Genomic DNA, 24284 nt, shown 5'->3' on the forward strand with positions numbered 1-24284 from the left:
TGTCTATGATTAGCCTGGGGAAGTAGCTCAGTCTGTAAAATAGTTGCCAAACAGGTAACTTCGGTTCAGTCTCCAGAACCTATGTTAAAAATAAGTTGGGTGTGGTGGCAGGTTTGTAATCCTAAAACTGTAAAGGTAGAAGCAGGAAGGATCATAGAGCATATTATGCAAATAACGCAGCCAAATCAGTATGTTCTAGGTCAAAGAGACCCTCTCTCAAAAAAACAGGTGGAAAGCTCCTGATGAATGACATCTGAGGTTGCTTCTGGCTTCAACGTATGCTCTCAAATACATACATGGGCACCCCTTCACACATGTGTACCCATGTAAGCATGCACCCACTTGCCCTCCACACACATAAGAATGTTATTATCTTCCATAGATAAAAACCTCTTACATATAAATTAAAAGAACATATAACTTAATGTGAAAAAATGAACAAAAGCAAACAGATGTCTAAAAAGGAAAAGTAAGACATAACAAATGAGTAATATTTAACATTTACTAATAATTAAGTAAATTTAGATAAAAACAAAATTGTAAACTTCTCAAACTTCAGAATTTGGAAGGGTGAGTATCTAAATCTGTGTGCTTTCTATAGCACAAAAGTCTTCCTTACCTTTCTGCAGTAAAGCCTCTTTAGTATTGTTTGAAGGAAATGGGTATACCATTAGCTTAAATACAAAGGTTTTGTTATTCTTTATTTATTGTAAGTACACTATATGAAAATGTTACATTTACATAATAAAATTCACTCTTTCAGATTATAAAATCACTTATTTTGTCTTACTATCACAGTGAGTTTTAAAGATTAAGAGTCCATCTTATAATTGAGTCATTATTTGTAGGTATTCTAATGTATTGTTATCATTTCTCCAACTCTGAGTACTAATGCTGAAAATAATGTATATTTCAGATATGTAAAGTTGAAATCATGTCTATTTTCATGATGATTTCTTTTTTATGTTTAATAGAATGGTTATTTATTTAAAGGGGAAAACTTACACTCTTAACTTGTTTAATGTAATTGTTTTCAATTAATCAAAACGTCTCTCTTCTCTTTTATACTTTCTGTTAACTTCATATTTCAGTGAGCATCATAATTTCCTTCATTGTATCTATTAGGAGTAATTCCCTACTTACTGTGTTGTAAGCATGTGTAAAATGAACAGAAAGTGTCTGTCTATCTGAAGAAGTCTAGGATATTCCTAGAAGACCTAGGAATTGGTCTAGGATATAAGGTAAACACTTAGAAATTATATACTGAAATGTATTATTGCAAGTCATGGTATATAGAAAGGAATAAAGTTTTAAGTTTTAAAAACCTAAGAGAAGAAACATAATTTGGGTTGGGCTTTGGGTATGCCTCACAGAAGTGCTATTTGTGCAGAGAGCTGGGCATATTTGCTTAGTTTGGGAAAAGAATGGAGATGATAATTGGAGGTAAGCTGGGATGTGGGCCAAATGTCCTGCAAAATTTTGTATTGTCTGTTGGTTTAATATAATAATCAAGGGGGAAAGAAGCTTTCAGAATTTCTTCAGTGACAGACAGGAACCAGATCATGTAGTACCTATAAAAAGCTACTTAGGAAATGGTTTAAAACTAAGGATAATACCTTATTGGTTTCTACTTTTGCTATAAAATGTTAACAATTACTTAAGAACTTAAATCGCTCTGTATTATCTTACAGAGCTTTTAGTTAAAAGTATAACAAGAGTTATTTTAGGCTAAAATTGGTACATCAGCAAGACTGTTTTTGTTTCCTTGTTTGTTTTCTGGAATGTTCAGTTTCCCTCCCCTTTTCCGTCTTTTAGAGGCAGTCGTATTCCTTGAGTCAAAGCCTTTTTCTTCCATGTATCATCAAAACATTCTTTTGTTTTCTCACTTTCCTCTGAACAAAATTAGGAAAGATTTTCTGCTCAAAGGACTCACTTGAGTAACCCAAGGTAATCTTCCTTTTCAAGACCCTTAAATTTAATGTTGTCATGTAAGAGCAAATCTTTCCAAGTTTTGCAAGAATAAGATTTAGATATTGTAGAGATGGGTTATTATACATATGTATGTCTTGTACATAGGATGATTTCAAAAGAATATTGTAGGTACAATGGAAAACCTATTAGAGGCTCATGCAGGACATTGAATTATAAGTCTGTTGCTTCTGACTTGAGGTGTTATTGCTTAAGAGAATGATGGGGGGGTTGTAGAGATAAAGAGGAAAGTAACCCAGGTGAGAAGCACTGAGGTGATTAAAGAGCCAGTTGATAGAGTAGAGGACTAGAGGTAGATGCGGGTGTGGAGACAATACAAGTGATGACCTGACAGGTTTCCTGATCCTTGTAACAGATGTGAGACTACTAGTATCTTTCAGTTATAGTCTCTATAGATTTTAGAGGGTCGCTAATTTGTCTGAGGTAACATGGAAAACTAGTTAGTTGTGAACACATAATTGCAATTTGATCAGTTTGATTAAATTCTCATTACTTTCCTATTTTAACTTCCAGTTCACACCAAACAGAAAGAAATACCTCAAAGTACTTGTTGAGGAATGAAAATATGAAATGAGTGGTGAGGGAAGGTGAAGGTGAGAAATTGCTTTTTTAGGCAAAAGGGGTCAAGCTAGGGACTAGAAGATGAAATTATAGATGAGTAGAACGAGTAACTGGCAGTGCTAGAGCCCAGGGGCTCTGTATTTTATGGTGCGTATGACAGTGATGATGATGGCAGCAGCAAGCACAAAAGTTTGTTGTGATCTTATATATTCTGCTGTATATTCTTATGTATTCTTATATTCAAAGCCACTGTAATGTATGTATGATTCTGTATCTGTATTGTAGAAAATGGAACCAGGCCAAAGAAATGGAAATGATTCTTCCTAATACACAGTAGTAGCAAGTGGTAAATAAATCTTGAGTGAAAGTAGAAGTAAGTCTTAATTTCAAAGACTGCACTGCCTAATATTCAAACTGTTACTAATCTAGTTGATAGCATATATATTATAATGTTTTGACCATTTTATATGTATTTATTTATACATAATTGTATAATAATACATTTAGTATAATGTATAATGCCATTTTGTGCAACATTTTATTATTAGTGTTAATGTTTGTTTTCTATACATTAAAAACATTTCAAGACAAAATGAAAGTGAAAATGAACATTGTAATTAGTTTTTTATGTAATTTATTCAAGATGTAGAAATTGAAACTACATTTAAAGTTTAGTTTTAAACATAACTTAGAGGTAGACCTTGACTCTGCAAAACACTGCTTCTCCAGAAGAGGCTTTGTGTGCACTGGCAGAAATGTCTAAAATCAACTTCCTCAGTGTTCTAAAAACTTCAATAAAAGATGTAAACCAATCCAGAGAGAAAAATCTGTGGAATTCTATTTCTCAAGGAAGGAGAATAAGAAACTGAAACTGAGTAATAGGTTACCTTACATTTTTGTTTTCTTTTTTCTCCAGTAGTGTAGTAGCTTTGGAAAGCAGAGGTTAGGCAACTGTGGTGGTTGGTGGAGATTGTGAAAACCAACTGTGAGTAGCCACTGTAGGGTGGTGGATAAGGTTTCGAGTTCTTAGAGCATTGAAGATTCTGGGATGCTGAGAAAAAACTTAAAATCTCCATTCATAGAACTTGTCATTGTTTTCCTTCCTTCATAGACTGGGTGGAGGTAAACACCCTGTTCCCCAGACATTTGTTGGAAACATCATCAGCAATTCCATTTGCATTGCTACCACCTACAGCTACAATTTGTAACAGCAACAACAATAAAAACAACAATAAGAACAAAATCACCTGGCTAACATCTTAAAAAGAGTATTTAGTAATGAGATCCATATTTCTAGATCAGAAAGGCCAGTTTTTTCTGTTGCTGACCTGTGCATTGTACACTTAGGAGTGCAGGCAGATGTCCAGGCATACAACCAGAGCCTATAGAGAACAGCGGGTGATTTAGCCTTTTCATGACTAACTCTCACATCTTAATTAACCCATTTTTAATAATCTGTATGTCACCACGAGCTCATGGCTTACCTGGAGAGATTCAGCATGTCTAACCTGGCAGCTGCCTCCATGGTAGCTCTCTGTCTCTGCCTCCTTTCTCCCAGCATTCTATTCTGTCTACTCTGCCTATCTAAGCTGTTGTCCTATCATAAGGCCAAGGCAGTTTCTTTATTTGACCAATGAAAGTAACTCATAGACAGAAGACCCTCCTACACCACTTTTAAGGCAAAGTCTGCAACCATTAGATGATCACTGGCATAACTGAGCAGAAATATTTTTGACTATAGATAATGAAAAATATATTTTGCAATAGTAATTCAAAAAGCCAATAAACAGAATAAGAACAGACTATGTGGAAGGGATTGGATTTTCCAGGTGACTGTGCCATTTAAAATGTATTTTTTTTAATTAAAATCTCTGAGACAAGCAAAGAACCAAAATGTGTTGTCAATACAAACAGTGGGGAAAAATATTTGACAGAAAATGCTACTCACAAAGCCCAGATATTGGATGTATATTTTAAATAAGCGGTTATGGGTATGTGCAAATAATTAAAAAGAATGTCTTCTGCAGAGTGGAAAGTATGAGGATAAGGTCACAACATGTTGTGTTGTGTGGTTGAGAGGGTCAGAAGTAAAATGTTGTTTACTGAAGGACAAGTAGAAATTCTAGAGTTGAAATTATAGTAACTGGAATAAGAGGGGATTGAGAAGTTTGAGATGATAGCAAGAAGAGTTAGCTTATTTGAATTTAGGCCTCTTATGACTGTCCAGATCAAGTACAGTCTCACTGACTTCAAACATGAAATAAACCAGTGTGCATATACTGAGAGTCTTGCAAGAGAGAAAAGAAAGGGGCAGCTAAAAAACAAAACAAAAAACTATGAGTTGGGTATAGTGGCGCACACCGTTAATCCCAGGATTCTGGAGGTAGAGGCAGGCAAATCTCTGAGTTTGAGGCCAGCCTGGAGTACACAGAGAACCCCTGTCTTGAAATGGTAGGAAAAAAAGAACAAAATAAACAAAACCCCAAAAAAACTATGAAAGAATTTGGAAGCAGTAATGGCTTAAATAATATATAAAATGTTTAGTGCACCATAAGTAGGGTAAAATCAGTGTGGCCCATACCTTGTCAATATGATCATAACACTGAAAGGGTTTCTTCATATGTGACTGTATCATCTCATTTTGTCTGCTCTATTGTTACTAACAGATTGAATTCCCAAGGATGTGTTATTTTCATATCCCTATCATAGGAAATAATTGTGGATAATTACTCTGCTTTGCAGTTTCACTTTGTGTAGTGTATATAAAACAAACATTTACATTGATTTTTTAAAAAAATCTTTTTATGTACTATTTTTACTTTGGGAATTAAAAATAATTTTTATATAAGTTAATCTTTTACTTTTGGAACTAATGTAACTCATGTACAAGTTTTAGACTTTCATATTTTACTTTAGGCCAAGTGTTTCATTTGCTTGATATTTAAAGAGGTAGATGCTTAACTTAATTCTCAGTGCTGTGCTAACGTTTTAGTTAGTCCTTTGTAGAGAGTTTGGAAAACAGCAAGTTGAGCACTTTAATATGTCATACATATTGAGATCACTGTGAGACAGGAATTTTGAGGGGAAAAAATGTGATGAGGTAAGCTTGTAAATCTCATGTCATTTGTTGAACTTAACCTCATTTTTTTTGTAGTACATATTAGCTGAATTCATTACATTGAAGGAAAAGCACTAAAAGACATCCGGCATTCAACTGCCTGTTTCTGAGAAGACTCAGCTAACTCTGTCTAGTACTGTTTCAGCTTTTTGTGGCCTTTGCTACCAAATCTCATGAGAGCTATTGAAAACTTCCATGTACTGTTGTTACTTTTGCTATATAGACACCCCTTTATGTTAAAGTCATTGTACTAAACCCTCACAGTAAATACAAAAGCATTCTGGAAACAGACGTATTGTGGAAGTTGCACTGTAGAGTCAATTGAGAACATGTTCTGTAAGAGATGTTAAGAACGCAGTGAGAGATTAAGTGGGGATTTTTGGCTAGTAATCAGGTTTTTTATTGTTGTTGATTATTTTTCAATTACTCTTATAGTGTTTTCTTTGAGTATTTGTTTGTGCTTCTATATAACATGATCATAGGGTGTGCTTTAAAATACTTGTAGAATATTTATTAAAATTTCAAAATCATTACTCCATTTTAAAATCATTCAGACTCAGTAAATAAAATTAAAACTTTAATCAATGTGTAAATATTTTGATGCGCTATGTAATTAAAAATTCATAGATTTTCATCATAACTTGGAAGCCAAAACATACTGAGTTCTATGTATCTTGTAAGTGAGAGATTTTTAATGCTGTTTAAGTGTCAGTTGACTGGATAAGAAAGAAATAGTAAGATTAAAACGACATTTAGCTATAGAACTAGAACAATTGAGTACTTGCTACAGTTTGTGAGGAACAGATATTTAAATCCCAGAACCCACACCAGGACTATCTTGTTAGGGTTTCTGTTGCTGTGTAGAAACACCGTGACCACAGTAAATCTTTATGAAAGAAAACATTAATTGAATGGCTTACAGTTTCAGAGGTTTATTCCATTATTATCTGTAGAAGGAGCTGTGGGCTGCTTTTTGTCTCGCCTGGAGCCTGACTGCCTGGCTAGCTTTACCCAAAATAATTGCACGGAAACTGTATTCATTTAAACAATGCCTGACCCATTAGATCTAGCCTCTTATTGGCTAATTCTCACATCTTGATTAACCCATTTCTAATAATCTGTGTAGCTCCACGAGTTGGTGACTTACCGGGAAAGATTCAGCATGTCTGACCTGGCAGCTTCATGACGGGCGGCTCTCTGCTTCTTTCTCCCAGCATCCTGTTCTGTCTGCTCCGCCTATTTAAGCTGCTGTCCTATCAAAAGCCAAGGCAGTTTCTTTATTAACCAATGAAAGCAACACATAGACAGATGACCCTCCTACATCAATTATCATGGCGGGACCAGGTGGCATGTAGGCAGACACAGTGCTGGAGAAGGAGCTGAGAGTGGAGAAAGAGCTACATCTTGATCCCACAGACAACAGGAAGTAGACTGAGACAGTGGGCATAGCTTGAGCATATATAAAACCTCCAAGCTCACCTCAACAATTTCTCAAACAAGGCCACACCTACTCCAGAAAAGCCACACTTTCTAATAGTACCACTCCCAATTAGCTTATGGGGTCCAATTACATTTAAACTACCACAAGGACTTTCCATTAAAGTGTATAATTCCAGCTCCCAGGAATCTGACATTCTTCTCTGGCCAATTTAGCTTATGCATGCTTCATACATATTTTCTCTCTTTCTCTTTCTCCTTCTCCCCTCCCCCCTTCCTCTCTCTCTCTCCCCCACACCGCCCCCCCCACAAACAAGTTAATAAATAAATAACTTTGGAGAAAAATCTTTGAGTATGGTACTTTTGGACAATAAATTAAAGATATTGTTTTCTTGTATAGTATGTTTACTGGGAAAATACTTAACTTTTTGTCTAATACAAATTTTAAGTGTTTAGAATTTATCTGTAGCTTTTAATTTGAAATATACTATAATATAGTGGGATATCTTATTAGTCCAAAACTCTGGACCACATCTGTAAATCTAGCCGAGGGCTAGAGTATAATCCAGATATTTTCTGATAGTTATACTGTGATATAAAATTCATCCGTGTTAATAACTGTCACTCACTTCATAGTTTTATTGTCATTGTGAAAATTCCTTCATTTCATTTCCATTCCGTGTCTTATATTATGGAAATGTCTTAACTGCTCACAAGTACAGGAGACTTTCAGTGCTCTCTTAGTATTTTGCTGAAGATGAATGGCCTCAGCCACATTCCCTCCTTAGTCTGTATCCCTAGGTTATGTATCAGCTTTCAAAATCTATTCTCATTGTGTTAAGATCATCACAATTTATGGCTATTCTTCTCTTGGTTTCCATGCATAAGTGTTCCAGAAATTCTGAAAACTCCAGTGACTAAAACTGAATTTGTATCTTCTGAACTGTTTTCCTATTTGCATTATCAGTGGTTTATTACCATTCTTTGTTTTTATAATCTGTATTCCCAATATAATATCATAATATTATGTCTTCCTCATTCCTAATGCTATAATTTTAACTTTAGTCTTAATTTTATTAAATCTTAGCTATAATTTTAACTCCAATTCCCTGGTGCTTTCCCTGATCTTATTGAGATTTCATTCTCAAAACTAATAAAGCTTTTCATTTTTAGTCTTTAAACAGTACATGAGACATCTAATATATTTTTAATTTTGATTATTCAGTGTTGGAATAAATATTCTTTCCCTAATTCTCAGAGTATTTTTTTTAATTCTTGAGAAAATTTGACAAATAAGCAAAACTAAACCTACTTAATAAGTATAGTAATGACTGTAATATAACATTACATTATTGGATATGTGTATTTTTACCTATTTAAATGAATATTGAACAGTGCAGACTTTAAATAAAAACATGTTAACTTTTTGTAAATTAATCCATAAACTTCAGTGTAAGTCTAATCAGAATAGTTTCTTTGCCTCTGAAAGTATGCTGAAATGATTCTGACATTAATATGGAAAGTTATTGAAATCATGTTCATATCTTAGTATTCGTCTGCATTCACAAGACTGGCAACTGTTTAACCACAAACCCAAGACTTGAGTTTGTTACTGGGAACCTTTACATGATTGTTCACCCTGATGTGTGGACGAACTTGCAGCAGGTTTGATCTGTGTGTAGGACAGTATCTCTGAAACAGCATTCCTCTATGTTTTCATTAGCTTGTCTCATGATGCTTCCTGAGCTGACATCAGGACTGCCATTTTCTGTTCAGTTTCTTATTGATACAACCTTTTAAAATATAGAAACAAATATCAACAATTTCAGCAAATTACTATAATGTAAATCACATAAAATCTATTAATGACTTAGTTTTCATCTCCAAAATGATTTTAAGTTATACTAGGTGACTGTGACATATGCCTTTAATCCCAGTACTCAAGAGACAGAAGAATGTGAGTCTCAGAGTTCAAGGCCAGCCTGGTCTACAGAGTTCCAAGTCAGCCTGGGCTAAACAGAGAAACCCTATCTTTTACCCCATTCCCTCCAAAAAGATTTTACATTAAAGACTGTTTTACATGCATGCATGCATACATACAAATTAAAATCAAGTACATTTTTCAATGCTTTTTAGAATTATTCTGTGAAATACTTCATCATATTAACTTTTGTCATTGGAATTGAACCTTTTAAGAACTATCTATTTATATCCCAAACCTTGTGTATGTGTGTGTATGTGTGTCTTTGTCTTTTTCTATGTCTACATGTACAAGCACATTCCAGTGCATGCCACATTGTAGGTATAGAAGTCAGAGGACAGGTTGCTAGAGTTTGTTATCTCTTGTTATGTGAGTTTCAGGAATCAAATTCCAGGTATCAGACTGGTGTCAAGCACCATTATGTACTGAATCACCATACTGGCCCAGATTTGTCATTTTAAAGATATTTTTCTTTCCAACCATTTTAATTAATAACATGCACAATTCCTGTTGATGAAGATAAATGGATGTTTCTGATTCTGTCTTACAATTGGAAATTAATATTCATTCACAAAAATTAGGCAAAACTTTCGAAAATGTTTGATAATAAAGCACATATAGACTAATTTCTGGTGGCACACTATGGTATATAAAGAATGTATCCTTTTGAAATAATCACTTGACATATTTAACATTTTAAAAAGTTCACAATCATGTATGTAATTTACAATAATGTCTTTAGCTAATTTAAATATTTTGGACATTTATTTATTGAAATGTCAAAAAAGACATTAAAATAACTTTTTTAAAGGACAATAATAATTTTTAAGGAAATAGCAGGATTTTTTTCTTGTATGTAGTCTGAGAGCAAGCAGTGAATGGATAGTGGGAATTTGACATGACATTTTTGATTGCTTTAAAAAATTAGTTGCTTTAAGAAATTAGATTGCTTTAAAAAAATTAAGGTATGCTCTTAAAGACATGTGTTTTAGAGTGTCAGACAGTTTTTTTTTAAGAAATGTGATTGTTTTAATATGTGCTAAAGAAAACAACAGGTGCATATGGATATTGTGTATGAGTTGTGCATGTTCGGATAGACCCATGGATCTTTGATTAGCTTCTTACCTGCACATGAAACCTTTTGATTAGACCAATTTTTTTCATTACAGAAACACCTACTACATTTCCAGACACTGTAAAGGAGAAGGAAACGCCAACCCCTGGTGAAGATATTCAGCTAGAAAGTTCAGTTCCTCACACAGATTCCGGAATGGGAGAAGAGCAAGTGGCTAGCATCCTAGATGGGGCAGATCTAGAGACTGCTGCAGGTCCTGATGCAATGAGTGAACTTTTATCCACTTTGTCATCCGAAGTAAAGAAATCACATGAGAGCTTAACTGAACACCCAAGTGAAATGCTGAAACCCGCAACATCTATATCTAGCATTAGTCAAACCAAAGGCATTAATGTCAAGGAAATACTAAAAAGTCTTGTGGCTGCCCCAGTTGAGATTGCTGAATGTGGCCCTGAGCCTGTTCCATACCCAGATCCAGCACTGAAGAGAGAAGCACAAGCCATTCTTCCTATGCAGTTTCATTCCTTTGACAGGTATGTACCATGCTTCTTATCCATGGTGCTCTATCCATAGAAGAAATATTAAAATCTGTAAATTTGGAAAACTGTAGGAAGGTCTCAAGAACTTGTTACTTACCATTGCCAATTCATATTACAAACTGTTTACATATAACATATTGTCAAACTGTAAGTGCACAGATTGAGCCTGGGATGAGACATGATGTGGCAAGTAGCACATTGCACTAGAAATGGTAAACATAGCATCGGATTTAGTCTGCCACTGAAGAATTGCCACACGTTGGGGGAATTTGTTTTTCTCTTTTGCCTTTCCTGACTTTCAAATTCTATTATATTATAATATATGTAATAATTACTGAAGATTAATAACTCACTTTAACTGGGCACGTTTTATTTTAAACTTTTTATTTTAAACTTTGTTGATCTTTATTGAAAACTACAAAAGGTTTGTGATTGTTTTTCTGTAATAATTCTGCCATCAGTATAAAAGGTTTGTTTTGCCAGGTATTTGGAAATAAATATTTTTGAAAAGCATTTTCCGACTTTAAACTACTTAGAACCTGGCCCCATATATCTACATTTAAATATAAAATCATTCAAGGATTTAGAAGCAACTGATTCCTTTTTCTAATGCACTATATGTGCAATTAAATAGTTCAAAGAATCAAAATAAAGTGTTGTAGATATGAAAAATTCTTGCATTTAATATATCTTACAATTTAAATCAAGTTCAGCATCAGAAAAATACTGCAAGTGTTCACTGATTATCAGCAAGAGTGTCTGAGTACTAGTTTTTACTTCATACTTTGTCTTTCCAGTTATGTTTACGTGTTGATATTTAAACCAAATAAGGTGTTGGCTTACTGTATAGATTAAATGTTTGTTGGTGATATTTAAAACATATCTTCATACCAAAAATTGTGTATGAGAGAGATGATTGATCAGCAAGTGCCTTTGGCTTTAGTGATAAAGGTTTAGTTTAGGAATCAATGTTTCTGAAACTAAAACATCAAGATCAATATATAGGCAAAATATATAATAGGTAATATTAATTTATTACTGAGTACTTAGATAATGTAGTTTTCACCAATAACCATCATAAAAAGATGTGTCATGATAAAAGTTCCTAAAAAGTGGCAAATTATAAGATTATGAAATGGAGAAAATGTTTTTCTGAGTAGTCTTTATTAAATAGTTGTTAATTCTGTGTTTTCATGTTTATTTATACAGTGATTGGTTCTTCTGGTCTTTCACATTACATCTCTATTTCACGTGTCCAATTTATATTTACAGAGTATGAGTGCATTTGTGCCTATGAGTGTGTGTGTTAATCTATACCTTCTATATGCACATAAAACTATCAGTGTCTATATACTAAATAACAAACTAATAAGGTAATTGAAGTTGTTCAATTTAATATTATATCTTTAAATTTTGTCAAAATACAAATGAATAAATCTAGGGAACTTCTGAGATTTTTTCAGAAGAGGATTCAGTATAGTTAAACAAATTTGTTAATTTGTATTTTTAATCATTTTTTCATTAAAAATTGCAACTGGCATCTGAATGGTTACTAGCTGTACATAATTTAAACTTTTCAAATATAGTTTTGAAACAATAGTACTTTTCTTCTGTTCCTGGTAAGATTTATGTAAAATGTAGTAGGAGTGGAATCATTATTCTAACTTGTGTAAGTAGAATGAAATAGAGGAGCAGAAAGCATGTTTTTTATGTTTTTCTTCTTTTGGGAAAGAGTCTCCAGTGTAGTTAATATATGCAGTAGCTCAAGTACTAGCAAATGTAAATGATGAGGTGATATTGATGAAAGGAGGGGATTGAGGTCTCAGGGGGCACTGATGACGGATTGAACAGAAGCGGCCTTCCACTGCACGTAACTCAAGTCTGTCGTCTTCACTGCTCAAAGCCATAATGGGAGGTGGCAGTCTGAAATGAGTTGCCACGGCAAGGAGTATTATTTTTGAAATGCTTTCACACAAATCACTAGGCCCTGCATACAACTTAGTTTCATGCTTTAATGTCATCAGGAGGCACAAATTGGTGTGTCTAATTGTTTGCCACCTGCCAGCAAAATGAGCTGCCAGCCAGCCAGACGGGTTTGATTGTCTGTCAGCCTTTCAATAGATCGAGAGTGACAACATCAAAATTTTAACTTCAAACTCTGAAGCTTTGATCAGCTTTTCAGAGACATCATCCCCACAAAAACTCCTGGACTGCTGCTGCATTTTCAATTTTATTTCCAGTTTATTGCTGATTTACCTTATCTGTCTTAAGGTAGCTATAATTACATTATGAGGTATATAAACATATTACTGAAACACTGAAGTCTGAAATCCAAGTTATGACATGTCTTTTAACAACAGATTGAATTCCTTGAAAAATGGGATCTAAGATGACAACCTTTAGAATGAAAGTCCAGAAAGCTCCAGTGTCAAACAGAATTACCACAAGGCTTATTCTTTACATAAAATATTTTTCTCTTACTTTTAGTTGAAATAGCTGTAAATTCAGTTGCTGAACCCAAACTAGCACTATGTAATTAACTGGAAAGCAATCATCTGAACTCAAAACTAGCACAATGAAATTGTACTTGAGATCATCTGTGATATTTCTTTTGCTAACCAATTGCTTATTGGTTTGCTGTAGTCATTGCAATCACGTATTTCTTATGCTTACTCTAGAGTATAAAATGACATGCTAAAATAAAACTGGAGAGACTAGTGTTCTGGTCACTCATCTATACTCTTCACTCATCTCTCCACTTAGGATGGTGCTTTAAAATTTATGAAAGTGTTGAAAGAGGCCACTTGTTTGTCCTAGCTACCCAGAACCAAAATAATCACACAGAAACTATATTAATTAAATCACTGCTTGGCCCATTAGCTCTAGCTTCTTATTGGCTAACTCTTACATATTAATTTAATTCATTTCTATTAATCTGTGTATTGCCACAAGACTGTGGCTTACCAGCTATGGTTCTGTCTGGTTTTGGTGGGGCTACATGGTTTCTCCTTGTTCTGCCTTCTTCCTCCCAGCATTCACTTTAGTTTTGCCCACCTACCTAAGTCCTGACCTGCTATTAATGGTAATCACATCATTCAGAGAGGAATCCCACATCACTTCCCCTTTTCTGTTTAAATAAAAAGGAAGGTTTTAATTTTAGCATAGTAAGATTACATAGAGCAAAACAGTTATCAAGCAAGAATTACAGTTACAATATTTATATCTATTTTTTCTTTTATCATGACTAAGGAAAACTATATCTATTCTTCAACTCTATCAAAGACTCCAGAAGGATACAATATTGCCTGAGTTAACAAGAAGTGCATTATAAGCAACTTCCAAAACTTTAAAATTGACAGAGACTTCTTTCTGCCTGAACAGCCACCTAGAGTTTTTCTGTATCATTGGGGCATACATCTTCAGCCTACGGGCCCATAGTATCTGGCACACTGTTCCACGACACAGGAAATTCAAAGACAGTTCCACCTATATTGGCAGTTTGTCAGTTACTTCTGTATCCTGCAGAAGGTCTTGCAGACTCTTTCATGAAGCAGAAACCCCAAAAGATTGTCTCACCTTTAGGCAGATTCAACAGTCATTTCTCTGTGGGTCCTGCTTGTCCAGTTCATCAAGCATTCCAGGCAAGAGCAGGCTTTTGCACAAATGGCTAGCAAACTCTACACGAAGCTTCTTCAGTACCCATCTTTCTCTTGAAGTTATTGGTGCTGCCAGGATCAAATATATCTCATTGTCATAAAAAGTCCTAAGTTATTAAAACATTTTAAATGCCATATTCTGAATATCTCTGAAAGATTTGAAGAATACCTAACCATCTGAAAGACATCTCTGTACATCTAGAAAAATCTAACTAACATGACTATAAGCTTGACTATTTTATATGATTATATATTAACCTATATTTCTTAATTATACATTACATTTTTAACTGAACTACACAATCACAATATCTTAATCAAGAGCAGAAATACACGTATAAGAAGATTGACCTTAAATTTGTATCAATGAACCAAGATCCATTCCAATTCAAATCTCTATAACATATCCCCCTTTAAATATAAAGAAACATTTATAAACATTATGTGGGAATTTGGGCATAGTACTCTCCAAATTGTTTCCTGCAGTTTAATAGGCGAAGTAATTTTTTGAGGGTTGTTCAAGGTGACCTTTCAGTGGGTCTTAGTCCATCAAATCATATTAACCTGGAAGAATCCACAGGTTCTCATCCTCTGTGGAAACAAAAGAAGAACCTGTTTTCCAAAGCAGCATATCCTTAGACTCAAATATTGAATTCAAGATACCTTTGAAATACATATGTTCATTACTTAGCTCGTTCATAGTCAAAAAATATCAAAGAAAACACAGTAATATACCAGACTCTCTTTGCATATTCCATCTTTATGTGACTTATTTTCCTTTACATCTTGTAATCTGTGACTGTATGTATTCTGTCTCTTTAAAGATGTTATTTTATTTTTTTAAACTATTTACTTCTTTTTGTAACTCTCTATACTCTTTTTCTTCTCTTTCATAAGCCTACATCCATTTTTTTTTAACACACCGAGTCTCATTTAGAGGTCTTTTTCATCTGAATTTGTCTTTATTGTATATCTGTAATTATTTTCTATCTAGGTGTGCTTCTTAAAATGGCAAGTGCTTCTTAAGAATATAAGCTGCGCCATGGCCAGGGTATATATGTATATGGTACTTCCTGCTTGCTCTGCACAGGCCAACATTGTAGAAATCCAATCACTGCCCCAATTCTAAGTATGCAGTGGGTCTGTGTCAAGCCACATGCTGCTTACAAACCCCATTTAAATATTCAGTCTCCTGAAAGAGCCAGAGGTCAAGCTGGCAGCCTGGCCCAGAAAGCTGGCATTTCAAAACACTCGGCTATGTTTCTGCTACTGCTGAATCAGGAAAACCTCTCTTAAAGGAACTGTGGCATGCCGCCAACAAACATCAGGCTGTGTTAAATTCTGTATTTTTTGTGTCTAGAATTCCTTTTCAAGCCCTCTCAGGTTTTAAGTGCATTTTAGTCAGCCATGTTAGTGCCAAATATCAACATCAAATTTTAGAAATGTTTAGTTCTGATTAAATAAAGTAATTTAGAATTTGGTTTTTTTAAAATTTTATGTTGTATTCTTTATATATGTGTTCTTATCTACATGTACAAAAACTGTTTTCTTTTATTTCCTCATGGTGTCTGTGAAGATTATAAGATGTATTGGATTACCCTGAGTTACCAGTTGGTATATGTATACATATAAAAATATGTGGAATCCTCCAAACCACACTTCAGTATAACACAGTGTGTAGAGATTGCACCAGACTTTTATCATTGAGTAAAAACATCTTTGATGGTTTTCTTTTTAAAAGTAAAGCTTAGTGTTGTCATCTGGAAAGCAACACTGTAAGTGGCAGGATTTGCCACCAACACTGCCTCTCTTGGAAGATTCACCAGGAAACCATGGTTTGCTGATAGTTCTAGTCATGCTGGCACTAACTGCACCACTGTTAGCTTTGTCCAAATCTGCCAGTAAAGCTTTGCTCCCACACACTTCCATTTTTAGCTAAAAGTAAACTCTGTATTTCACATGCTTATCTTGGGAAGGCAATAAACTAAGAAACCGGGTTCTTTGTAAATCTTTCTTGTTACATTTCTTTTAGAAATTGTTGTAAATTTGCATTATTATAGGAATCTTACAGTTATATTGCTTCCTTAACTAACAGAGACCAGTATGGTTAACATTACATAATTAAATGTCATCCTTTCTTGTTTTTCAAATGTGTTTTGTGTTCATATTACTAGGTTTGATATAGTTGGGCAAACTAGTAATATATTTTTCTTTAATTTTAATATTTTGCCTCCAAAGCATTTTTGTCAAAAAATAAAAGAATGTCCCTAAAATAAAATATGTGGTTAAAATAATGTTGATAAACAATTTACATAGATTTCCTCTTTTAAACAAAAGTATAAGCTTAGTATAGGAATATTCTCCCTTCATTAGATTGCTAATGTTGACTTTAGTGCAAAACATAAAAATAGATGTAATAAAGAAGTGTTCATAAGCAGATCTTGTTTCTTTAGTCATAGAACTAAGATTTTTTTTAAAAAAATGAATAATTATTTATGTTGGTGTTGTGTTTTTCTTTCTGTTTGTTGGAGAATCTATTCTGATTATACCACTTAAAAGAAAAAAGTAAATATTTTGAAAAATAATTATAAACTTGCCAACTTTTACGAGTCCAGTATTCCATTGTAATCTCTGGTTTTATCATGCCCGGAGTGTACTGGGTTTGATGATGTTTTGACTATGTTACTGTACCCTGTGTTCCCTTTGTCTTTCTTGGCATCTACAGAGACAGTTTAAGTGAATTAAATAATGGATTTCCTTTTAGTACGTAAATTAATTTTCTGGTATTCTCAAATATTTTATCAAGTAGAGAAGCATATTAGAGAAGTAACCCTGTGATGTCTCGTGAGATTCAGTAAACAGCTGCAAATCCTGAAGTATTTAGCATATTATATTTCCACTCAGTTTATGTTTTTTTCATAAGCCTCTTTTGACAAAGTGTGATATTCTGGAAATGAATAAACCTGACTATTAATAGTTGTCCTCTATATAATCCATTTTTACTGTTTGTTCCCATTGTCCCCTCTGTTTTGGGTGTCCATCACTGCAATTATATCTTTACATATTTATGCCAGAGACATTTTTCTATTTTATCAATATGTGCATTCTGATCATTCTCAGCACCTATCCCTGTTTACCTCCCTCACATCCCTATTACCACTAACTCCATAACAGTCCCTTTCCTAGATTACTGACTTTCGATTTTGTCTTATGATCTACTTACTTTAGACTGTCTGTGAGAGTATTAGAACTATCCGCTGGAATCTGGTGGGATCACCAGTGTGTACACAACTGAAAGCTGCTACTTGAATCTGCCCGTGGGAAATATTTCAGCAGTGAAGAGTAGGCTACTGACCCATGCTCCACCTGTGCCTGCTGTTCGTGGGCCATTTTATGCAGAATAGTTGCTAAGAGTTTGCTATTGTAATGGCTATGACACAACCCTTCTTGTCTTCTGCTTCCTTGTTTTTATGCCCCCTCTTCCACAGTTTTCCCTGAGCCTTGTAGAGGATGGTATGTATGTCTTGTTTAGGTCTTAGCATTAGTCTGTTATTTCTTCTCAGCACCCTGTCCATCCATGAATCCCCGTATTTACTGTCAGTCACTGGAAAGAGATTTCTCTGATTAAAGCTGAGAGGGGTATTTGTCTGCATTCAAACTAAATATTTAAAAGGCACTTTGATATTGTTCTAACTTAGCTAACCAACAATATTCTGTTCTCCTCCAGGGACTATTAATTTCTGTGGGGATTTGACTAGGTTTTACAGTAGCAGTTACGGATCCCCTTAGAGAGGGAATCACATTTAATCAGAGAGAGGTTATTTACCTTATAACAGTAGTGCCACTCTTGCACTAATGAGCACATCTTGCCCGGCTGGTTTCATCTTCATGGTTTGGAGTGTTCACGGGTAAATAGGTAAGGCTATTGATACCTTTTCTTGCTGCAGTTTGGATTGCACCTACCAATCAATACTGGTTAAGGTAGCCAATAAAGAGGAAGATTCCAACTCAGTTGCAGCTTTTTAATCCATCATTTAGTCAATGTATGTGACATACTCTGTCTCATTTAGTTTTTATGAACAACCAAGAAGAATGGCCAGAGCCTGTATTATTTTAGAAATGCTTTGAAGCTTTTGTACACAAATGAAGGGGGAGCATTAGCATGTGGTTTTACTTTGTTTTGTTTTATTTGAGGGGGTGATCTTCAGTTACTTCACTCATTGTTCAAGTTCTATCCATTTGCCTGTGAATTTCATTTCTTTTTAACCTAAATAAGACCTTGTAAATTTAACCTTGTATATATGAGCCATATTATCCATCAGTTTGTAGACATATAGCCTGATTCCATTCATTAGCTTTTGTAAAGCCTGAAAGCACTGAGGAGTAAATATCTCTGTAGGAGAACATTGAGTCTTTGGCATATAATCCCAGGAATGGGATAGCTGGAACATGACAGTTCTGTCTTATTGAGGAATTTTCACAGTGATTTTCATAGTCAGTATACCACTCTGCAGTCCTATTGACAAGGAATAAGGGTTTCTTTACCTTTACATGATCACCAGCATTTGTTGACATTTGACTTCTTGATAGTAGGCATTCTGACTAGGGTGAGATAACTCTCAAGGTAGTTTGTTTCTGCATTCCAGTGATGGCTAAAGATATTGAACACTTTTTAAAGCTCCTTTTTCATCATTTGTAATTCATTAACCAATAAAAGCAGCACATATACAGAAAGACTTCCCACATCACTCATACCCACTTGTCTTAGAATTTCTGTTGCTGCAATTAAAGACCATAACTGAAAAACAAGAAGGAGGAAAGGGCTTATTAAGCTTGTGTTTCCATACTACAGTTTATCACCAAAGCTAATCACGACAGAAACTCCAAATAAAGCAGGAACCTGGAGGCAGGAGCTGATGCAGAGGCTGTGGAGGGGTGCTGCATACTAGTCAGCGTGCTTTCTTATAGAACCCAGGACCTCTTTCCCCAAAGTGGCCCCACTCACTTTTGGGCCAGGCCCAAATAACATCCATCACTAATTAAGAAAATGCCCGGAGGCTTGCCTACAACCAGATCTTAGGGGTGCATTTTCTCAACTGAAGCTTCCTCCTCCCTGATAACTCCAACTTGTACCAAGTTGACACAAAACTAGCCAGAACACTCCCATTCTGTCAGCTGCCTTTTCATTTGATTTTTTTCTTTGCTGTATAGAAGATGTTTATTTTGATTAAGTATTGTTTATTAAGTCTTTTTCACAGAATCAATTCTATCAATTTATGAGCAAAGCATATCTTTCTGTCTTGTAGAGGCTTCCTCAATTTTTTTTTTCTTCAGAGATTTACAGTTTTCATTGTAGAAGGCTTTCCTATCCTATCCTTGGTTAGGATTATTCTGGGCCTTTTTTTTTTTTTAATGCTGTTGTGAAATAAAATTGTTTCCCTGATTCCTTTCTCAGCATGTTTGTTATTGGAATAGAGAGTGAACATTGATTTCTGTATGTTAGTTTTGTTTCCTGACACTTTGTTGAAAATATTTGGTTCTGAGAGTAGTCTTGGTGAGTCTTTATGTTCTTGCATATAGAATTGTATCAACAGCAAGCATGAATTCTCTGAATTTTTTTCCTATTTGTATCTCTTTTTCTTTTCCAAGTTTTACTGCTCTAGCTCAGTATATTGAATCTGGGTTAGGTCTCTACATGGGCTGGTCACTTCCTACAGAGCCATCAAGAAGATTGAGGTTTTCAAGGGGTCCTGGTGAAGACAGGTGGAGTCTTGAGTTTCTTGTTGGAGGAAATGTAAAGGGCCCTAATCAGAAGTAAAGCCATCATGGAATCCAGAATAAAAAAGCATTCTAGATCCTAAGTAGTCTAAGCAGGAGAAATGATAGGTATAATCAGCATAGGGTCCTGAGGAAAGTGGGTGGGTATTAAGCAGGCTCTGGAGAAGTTAGAAAGCAATTCCTGGGTGAAAGGTTGTATTGCATCTTAGGAAAGATGGGAAGGCTTTTAAGAATGGTCTCTGTCCAGCCTTGGATTTGGGAAAAGATAGTAGGAATCTTAGGCACAAGAACATTCAGTATTGTGATCATGGAGAAGCAATATAATATTAACTAAAATAGTGTCTTCATAAATTCATAAGTTATTGAGGAAGAACATCCATGAAGTCAGTCAAACTCACCTTACTGGTAAAATCAATTGAACCTTTGTCACGTTGTCATCTCAGCCATTTCAGCACATCTATCACTGAAAATTAGTTGATAAGCATTAAAAGAAATTTATTGGTACTGCTGGCCCTAACTTGATATTTTCATATACATGGAAGTTTCATTTTATTACATAAATTTTAAAAGTCACTACTTGTTTTCTGTATTTTTTAAGTCTTTACAGGCTCCCTAAGACGTTGTTATCTTTATATCCTATCAGAAGTTTTCCTTTTAGATATGATAGTGTTTGTTTTTACTGTTGAAATGTGAGTCCTCAAAAGGATTGTACCTTTTCAATTACGAGGACAATAACGGAAGAATGTCACAGGATTATAACTTCTTTCAGTCTGGGTACTATTGCTGATGTAAACTTGCATCAGCACTTTTGAGGGTTTCATGGTAATATCAATAGCTTAAAGTGCAGTGATGATCTGCAATTTGCAGGTGCTATGCCAAGCACTTTGACAGCAGCCTTCTGCTGTGCAAACCATTGGGAATCTCATTGTAACAGTGAAGAGAAATGAGTTGACACATTCACATGCTCCATCCCACACAGTCAGCAGTTATCATATCTAGACCTCTAACCTCTGTAGGTTGACATTTCTTTCCTCCCCTGCAGTTCCCAAAGAACTGATGGGGATACTTATTAATTGTAAATGCTCAGTCGATAGCTCAGGTTGGTTACTAGTTAACTCTTACATTTTAAATTAGCCCATATTTCTTATCTACCATTTGCCATGTGACAGTAACTTCTTTCAAGACAGTACGATCATCTTGTTTCTCATTGTTATTTTCGTGACTCTTCAGACTCCACCCTCATTCTTCCCAGTACTCTCACTGACCAGAAATTTCCTGCCTAGCTAACAATCAGCTTTTAATTAACAATAAGAGCAACACTTTTTCACAGTGTACAGAAGGATTATTCAACAAAATTTCTACCTTTTTCTAAATAAAATAGGAAGGTGTTAATTTTACCATAATAAAGTTTTATATATAGGAAAACAGTTATGAAGTAAGAATTACAGGTATAATGCCCAGTCTATTTGTATTTGGCAAAATCAAAGAAAATATTCTATTTTTTATCTTTGTTAGTGTAAAGTTTCGTATCTAATTTACCTTTTTATCAAACTGAGGAAAGCTTTAAATCTAATTTAGTCTTCAACTCCACCAAAGACCCCAGAAAGGCAAAATATTATGTAATAACAGAGATATCTGATTACCTGTATAACCACTCTGGTTTTCTGTAACATTGGGACATCCAACTTTTGTCTACAGGTCTAGTATATCTGAAAGATATTTCTGAGAAGTGGGGAATACTAAAAGATTGTCCTACCTTGTCTTGACAAAGATGAGTAATTGCTTTGTTTTGCATTCTGCTTGTCCAGTTTGGACAGTATACTGTTAGCAGTTGAGAGAAGGGCAGTTTCTTTGTCCAAATGGCTAGCTTTGCCATGAAGAAAGTAAACTTCCTATGAAATTTCTTTGATGCCCATGTTCTTTGAAGTAAATTGGTGCTGTCAGGAGCAGATGTGTCTCACTGTCAAGAAAAGCCTTATGTTATTAACATTTTAAATGCCATATTCTGTAGGTCTTTTAAGTATTTGAAGACCATCTATCCATCTGAATATATGTTTAACCTTGAAAACATACCTAATATGATTACAAGTTTAATTATTATACATGAATAACTACTAACCTCTATTTCTTAATTATAAATTATATTTTGAAATGAACTGTATAAGCATAATACCCCAAAAAAAGAGTAGAAACATGCATACAGTATAAAAATAACTTTAAATTTATATTAACCAAAATCCATACCAATGTAAAATATTTAGAGATTAATAGTTGGGTTTTTTGGATTGAAGAAGATTCATTAGATTAAAGTAGATTCAACCGTTTTTTTCATTATTTTTATATCATCTTTTTCCTTCAGAAAGAAATCCTTGCATCTATTTCCTTTGTTTACCTTTTTTCTGACTATGCCCAATAAGAACTTGTAACAAATCCCCAAATAATGAAAAAATCCATACTCCATTGAATAACCAAAACCCATCCATACTCCATCTTTTGTGAATGTGAGTATTGTTCTCTAGAGTATTTCCTGTGGTTTGTTGGTGCTGGTATCTTTGGGGAAAACCTGAGAAAACCAAGATAATGGCTAACTCTTGACTGGAGCATTCTGTGAGGCTAGATCATCTCAACCAGTAGACTTGAAGCTATTTTGGAAGCTGCATCACCTGGAATATGTGTTTTTATTGTGTCTGGTCCCCTTGCTCTAAAAATACATAAACTTTTAAAACTAGCATGCTCATTCAGTCCCAGTCCAGCTGGATTTGGTGAGCTTTCATTAGATCAGGCACACTGTCTCAGTGGGTGGACCAACCCCTTGCAGTCCAGACTTCCTTGCTCCCTCGTTCTGCTCTTGAATTGGAACTTAGGGTCTCAGTCCATTGCTCTGATGAGGGACTTTGTCTCTATTTCCATTCGTCACCGGACAAAGATTCTATGGTGATATTTGAGATAATCATCAGTGTGATAGTGGGGCAAGGCCAGTTCAGGCACCCTCTACTCTGCTGCCAAGGACCTAGCTGGGGCCATCCCCGTGGACACCTGGGATCCCCTCTAGAGCCAAGTCTCTTGTCAACCTTAAAATGGTTCCCTTAAGATATCTTCTTCCCGGCTCTTATATGTGTCCTTCCTCCATCTCCACCCTCCCACTCCCCCAGCACTCTTCAGTCTTTCCCTTTTCCCTTCTCTTCCCCCCCATTCCCCCAACCCTGCCCATACCCCCATGCTGAGAATGGGGACTGACTGAGAAGCCATTGATAAAGACACTGGGACTTGTTTCTACTGGCTTTTTGGGACCCTAGTCTATTTGTCTATTTGGATGCAAAACTTCCTAGGACTGGATGTGGGGGGCAGGGCTTGGACTTCCCACAGGGCAGGTTTCCCTGCCCTCTCTTAAGGAGGGAAGGGGAGGGAGGAGGGTGAGTAGGAGAGTGAGAGGGGAATGGGAGGGGGGAAGGAAGTGTAAATTTTTTGAATGAAAAAATAAAATTTAAAAAATAACCATAAAAAAGCTAAAAATACAATAGTGTAATGCATTTAAAAGAAACTGTTAGGCTATTTTGCTTATGTTTTATTTAAAGAGCAGATCTCCAATGGTTTTGTAGTCTGTTTGTGGGGCCCCTGGCAGTGGGACCAGGATCTATCCCTAGTGCATGAACTGGCTTTTTGAAGCCAATTCCATATAGTGGGATGCCTTGCTTGACCTTGATGCTGCAGGGAGGGGCGGGAGTATTGGTCTGACTCAGCTGAATGTGCCAGACTTTGTTGACACCCCATGGGAGACTTTACCCTTTCTGAGGAGTGGATGAGGATGAGTTGGAGGGAGAGAAGGTAGGGGTAGGAGGGAAGGTAAGGGGAAGTGATTGGTATGTAAAGTGAATAAAATAAAATAAAAATGAGTTAATCGCCCATAAACCCATAAAAACTACCATACATATCTGCATTAATACATGTATAGTTTTTGCGTTGTATACAAGTTGACCAAAGGTGATCTTTTTATTTTATGATTGAGCTGATAAAATATACATCACAAGTCTTGTAGTTCTAGCTTTATTTATTAATGTCTGTAGAATATCAAAATATCAGAGGTTCTTCACCAATGAAACCTGATATTTTTTAACCTGGAATGAATATGCAGCTTCTCATTTCCTGTGGA

At 35.1% G+C, this 24284-nt stretch overlaps 1 protein-coding gene across 3 annotated transcripts in view; it reads left to right on the plus strand.

The window, feature by feature from the left end:
* The window catches only part of Nbea (neurobeachin), a 515411-nt gene that overhangs the window by 182166 nt on the left and 308961 nt on the right, over positions 1 to 24284 (plus strand). For all 3 annotated transcript variants that reach the window (XM_087899501.1, XM_087899503.1, XM_087899502.1), the window contains exon 30: positions 10256 to 10694. In XM_087899501.1, the coding sequence (XP_087755627.1) occupies positions 10256 to 10694 (439 nt within the window). The remainder of the gene's footprint in view (positions 1 to 10255; positions 10695 to 24284) is intronic.

The sequence above is a fragment of the Myodes glareolus genome, chromosome 20, assembly GCF_982192425.1.
Source record: "Myodes glareolus chromosome 20, mMyoGla1.1, whole genome shotgun sequence".
In the NCBI taxonomy this organism is placed as follows: domain Eukaryota; kingdom Metazoa; phylum Chordata; class Mammalia; order Rodentia; family Cricetidae; genus Myodes; species Myodes glareolus.